The sequence below is a fragment of the Helianthus annuus genome, chromosome 6 (assembly GCF_002127325.2).
Source record: "Helianthus annuus cultivar XRQ/B chromosome 6, HanXRQr2.0-SUNRISE, whole genome shotgun sequence".
NCBI classification, from domain to species: Eukaryota; Viridiplantae; Streptophyta; class Magnoliopsida; order Asterales; family Asteraceae; genus Helianthus; species Helianthus annuus.
In genome coordinates, this window is record NC_035438.2 from 79,372,704 (window position 1) to 79,377,517 (window position 4,814).

A 4,814-nucleotide genomic window follows, 5' to 3' on the forward strand; every position below is an offset into this window, starting at 1 on the left:
TTTAGTTGCTAAAACCACTATCTAGTACTAGGTATCTAGGACTGGCAGAGGACTGGTAAATCAGTCCTTGATAACCATTAGGGACTGATTTTAATGTATCAGATACTGCTTTTTCAGTCCTGAATACTCAATTTTTTGTAGTGTAATTTCAATTTTCTTTTAATGGTTTTGAATTTTAGGGGGAGTAAGAAATTTCAGAAAATCCAAAAACATTAGAAAATTTGAAAAATCCAAAAACATGATAAAATGAAAAAGAGTTTTGTTGAGAAAAAGAGGAAATGATAGTACATCAGTGGACTATCACAGCATGCTAAAGAATGTAAAGTCAAAAATGTGATAAACGATCTCACTGCGGATATGTCAGTAGGTTTTTACACATTTAATAGATTGTTTTCGAGATATAAACATAAATTCAAATACTTACTTATCTCGTGGGGAACATCTCTCGGATATATGGGAAACCCCCGAAATCTTGTTTGAAAGATTTTCTATTTCTGACATACTAGGTCTTAATCTTAAAGCCAGGATTTCTGATTTTGCGGGAGCAATAGCCTAGTCCTTGTATAATACCTTGCATAGCTTTAATCTTAAAGCCAACCCTCTGTACAAAAAATGATGAAACATTGCAAAATGCTAATCATGTGTTGTTGAAGAAAAGATCCCCAAACGGGACACACCTGAAAGACGAGCCGTCATCTCTTTGTACGAAAGGAAGTTGTAGCCTGAGCTCTCACGGTCTCGCATTTACCCGTTTACAGATATCATTAGTGTACATTCACCTGTAAGACTGAATATAGAAGTCTGGATACGGGAGTATATTCTGAGGTTGGACACGCGAATAAGTTTAAGTCATTAAAACACTAAGCTCGTATCTCGGAACAGTTGAACTTTGTGTGAAAATTTAAGTGGATCAGTATACTGACAATCTAAGTGAATCGTTTAGAACTTAAAATGTTTAAAGCTTAATGGTGTTAGTGATTTGTCTCATAAACTGATATGATCCTCTTACAAAAACTCACAAAAATATTTTCTGTAAAATATTGTCTTTACAGCATTTCATTAAAAATAAAATTCCAAAAAGATTTTCAGTATGTTTTAGCATAAAATTTTGAAAAATTCAAAAAGTTTTTCGACAACTGATGATGAAAAGCTGATTTTCAAAATTCCGAGTGCTAAACATGATGAACAATTCGTAAGGGGGAGTCTGTGTATAATGAGAAAAGATTTTGAATGTTTTGCCTACAAGTGGTCATCAGAAGCTTTTAAATGTTAAATCATTCTATTTCTGCAAATGGTGTATAAATTTGTCAAATTTTAAATTTGTGAAATTTATTGTGAGGTAGAGATTGTGCAGGTTAGCCAGGTTTTGATAGCTGAGGAGAAAGTGAGGTCATGATCCTGATTCTATAAGAGTCAAGTTCTGATTCTGGAACTGAAGTTCATGTTAGTTGCTAATGCAGATGAACTTAAAGAATCAAGAGGTCTGATCAAGAAAATTAGAGTGAGATAAGATCCAGGTCGAGATCCTGGAAATGAAAAGAAGAGAAAGATTGAGGATGCTTAATATTGTTAGATACTTCGGGAGAGATCGCGATGACTGATAAAGACCGAAGATTGAAGACTCGACACCGAAGACTTCGTCAACATCCGAGGGGGAGTCTGTTGGTGCATACGTCTGTCGACTTCGTCTTGTATCGAGTCTTGTATTAGATTGTATAGATCAGGGCACGTAGTACGAGAAAAATGTCAAAATATGTGTTTTTGGGCATTTTGCACGAAATGACATAAAAGTCATTTTGCACGAAATCAACTGGTGATTTCGCACGAAGTAGCTATTTCGTGTGAAGTTGAATTCGTGTGAGCATGTTCGTGCGAAATAGGCTTGCCTATAAATACCCATCGTGCCATTTCATTTGTAACTTTCCGGTTTTAGTGCCGAACTGCTGCCGAAGTGTCTACTCGCTGTAAATCTTTGTCAAATCAATCAAAAGACAGTTTAAAGTGAATTGCAAGATGTTTCGAACTCGATACGTTAGTTTCCGTCTCTCATATTGAGAAGAACACCTCTGAACGACTCATTTTGGTCGTGAAAACGATCCTACAAAAGACAATTAGAAGCTTCTATTCCCAACACGGGGGCATGCCCAGCTCAACACGGGCCGTGGTCAGCGCTGAGAATCGCAGAATCCAGCAAATCTTGATAGTATAGATACACTTCTGCACACGGGGCCGTGCCCAGCGAACACGGGGGCGTGTGGAGCTGATGCAGACAATTGCAATTAATGAAGAAAGAGAAAAAGGATGGACATGGGGCCGTGCCCAATGGACAGGGGGCAGTGTCCGGGCTTATGTGCAGGCTATAAATAGGGTGCTTGGCTCACTTCAAAGGCATCCCTTGGCAAACCACCTCTCTCTCACTTCACCCACACTCCCCCACCACTACAACACCCACATCCACCACCATCATCCATCATCCACCTTAGAGTGTGTGTAGTAGTCTCGGGATCCAAGATTGATAGTAAGAGTTCTTGACAATCAAAGGCCATGTTTGCCTAAGTCTCTTACATCACTTGGTGAAGATAAGCATTTACTATAATACTTTTGATTTTTAATCTTTTCGCACTTTTGATTTGGTTTTGTATTAATGCCTTTAATAACTAGTTTCTTATGTTGAAGGTGAAACTTCTTGATCATTTGTCCGTGGTGTCTTGGCGTTATTTTACTGTCTATATAAAATAAAAGATTTACACCATTCATATCTCTACGGTCTATATAGAGATATGTTGGCTACCTGGTCGGGGGTTAAGGGAATGGTTTTGTAAGGTTCTTGCCTTGTTCAGTGTATTGATCATGCAAAGACCTGAGTCAAGCTTACTAGGACCAACAAAATTAATATTGTCTAGTACCATTAATGCGCTGTCGATTTTGATAGAACGACATTACTTGTACTATTAGAATTGTTACCGACATTATTTTGGACATATCATGAATTTTTTTTTTGGTTTTAAATACCATAATAAATTAAACCAATACTGACCAAAAATTTTCCGCAATGTGCGAATGAACTTTATTAGTTTTAATTTTTTTTTAGTAATTTAGTTCTAAGCATCATAACTAAATCAATATATTACAAACTTTTAAATATCAACAAACATGTTCATGAACCATATCTTTACGTATTTAATTATTTACTATAATGTTGTTTCTCCGTGTTTTCTTTAAAAAAATAAAACTGCCAAAAAAAAAAAAAATACTTCTCTAGCAAGAAAACATGCACTTGAAAATTATATTCTTAAGGAAAATAATTAAAGCACCATACACATGGCATTATTATAGTATAAAAAACATGCAAAAATTTGTATGCAAGATGAGGCCTATAAATATCTTAGAGTTTTCTACATCTTGATTAACTAGAGCAAAGTAAAATATTTGAGGTTACATTAGTTACCTCATTCCACAATGTTGCCTAGAAAGAGCAAAGGTCTCCAAAAGATCCAAATGGCAAGGGTGGAGAAAGCAAACGACTTACTGGTTACCTTCTCTAAACGCCGTTGTGGCTTGTTTACAAATGCAAGTGAGCTTAGCATCTTGTGCGGGGTTGAAATTGCTATAATTGTCTTCTCTCAAGGCATAAAGGTATTCTCCTTTGGCCATCCATCGGTAGAGAATTTATTCAACTTTATTCTCTTCCAATAGCTGGAATTTAAACGCTTTTAATGTGATTTTTCTATATAATCTTACAATTAACTTGTTTCGTATAAGAACCGACATAAGGGCCAACTAAAAGCCACTCACAAGCTTCAACGGTTACATTTTGGTATAATTCTTACCATGCCTAGAAGCAAAGTGAAGCTTGCTTTCATAAAGGACAACAAGGAAAGGAAAAACTCATTCATGAAAAGAAAGGAATGGTTAAAGAACAAGTTGAAGGAGGTATCAATCTTATGCAGTATCGAGGCATGTGTGATCATGTATAGCTCATACGAACCGGAGCTAGAGGTATGTCCTGAAGACAACACTGCCTTTCAAAATGTGTTGAATGCGTTTCTAACGAAGTCACCCATGGAGAGGAGAAAGTTTTTATTGAATCAAGATAGCTACATCAAGGAAAGGAACAACAAGATTAAGTAGAAGATCAAGAAGCAGATTGTGGCAAACTGCGATATGGCAATGGCCAACATGCATATGTAACTGGATGGTAACCTGCCTAAATAGACTAGTAATGATGTGGAGCGTGGTTTGGAGTTAGGTTATGAAATTTATACGGTAGATAGTCGTATGTGTTGTTGGTGCACTTATGTCTGTACTTTGTCTGTATTTCGTCATGATACAAAACGATGTCTTTTGTTAGTCTGGGTTACGTCTTAGGTTTGTTATTATGTGTGTTTGGATGTAAGTTTGACCAAGTCAACCATCCTCCTGGTTTGACTTGGCCAAACAGTTAACACATAGTTTGTAAGTTTGTTGTGTCGAAGGATGTCATCGAAGGATTGTTTGTATCCTTCGATGACCTCGAAAGATAACCTTCGATGGATACAGATGGACCTCGAAGGATATATCATCCTTCGAGGTATATGTGGATCCTTCGGTGGGTTTCTGGTCGATAGATGATCTTTCGACCAGACATTATGATCCTTCGACCAGTGTATCTGTTATGGGTATATATACCCATGTAGTGTGTTCACTTCAATTGAGATAGACACGAGAGACAGAAAGATAGACTTGGAGAGACACTTCTGTCAAGAAAACACACACACTTTGAGAGTTTGCAAAATAGATTTGTAAACATTGAGCTTGTAACCGAACCCTTCATA

The 4,814-nt window shown here is 36.8% G+C and overlaps 1 protein-coding gene across 1 annotated transcript; it reads left to right on the forward strand.

The window, feature by feature from the left end:
* Window positions 1-3,459: 3,459 nt before the first annotated feature.
* Window positions 3,460-4,131, forward strand: LOC110866951 (agamous-like MADS-box protein AGL80). The gene is made up of 2 exons (XM_022116095.1): window positions 3,460-3,636; window positions 3,763-4,131. Exons 1-2 carry the CDS (start codon window positions 3,460-3,462, stop codon window positions 4,129-4,131), a joined length of 546 nt encoding a protein of 181 aa, XP_021971787.1.
* The last annotated feature ends 683 nt before the right edge of the window (window positions 4,132-4,814 follow it).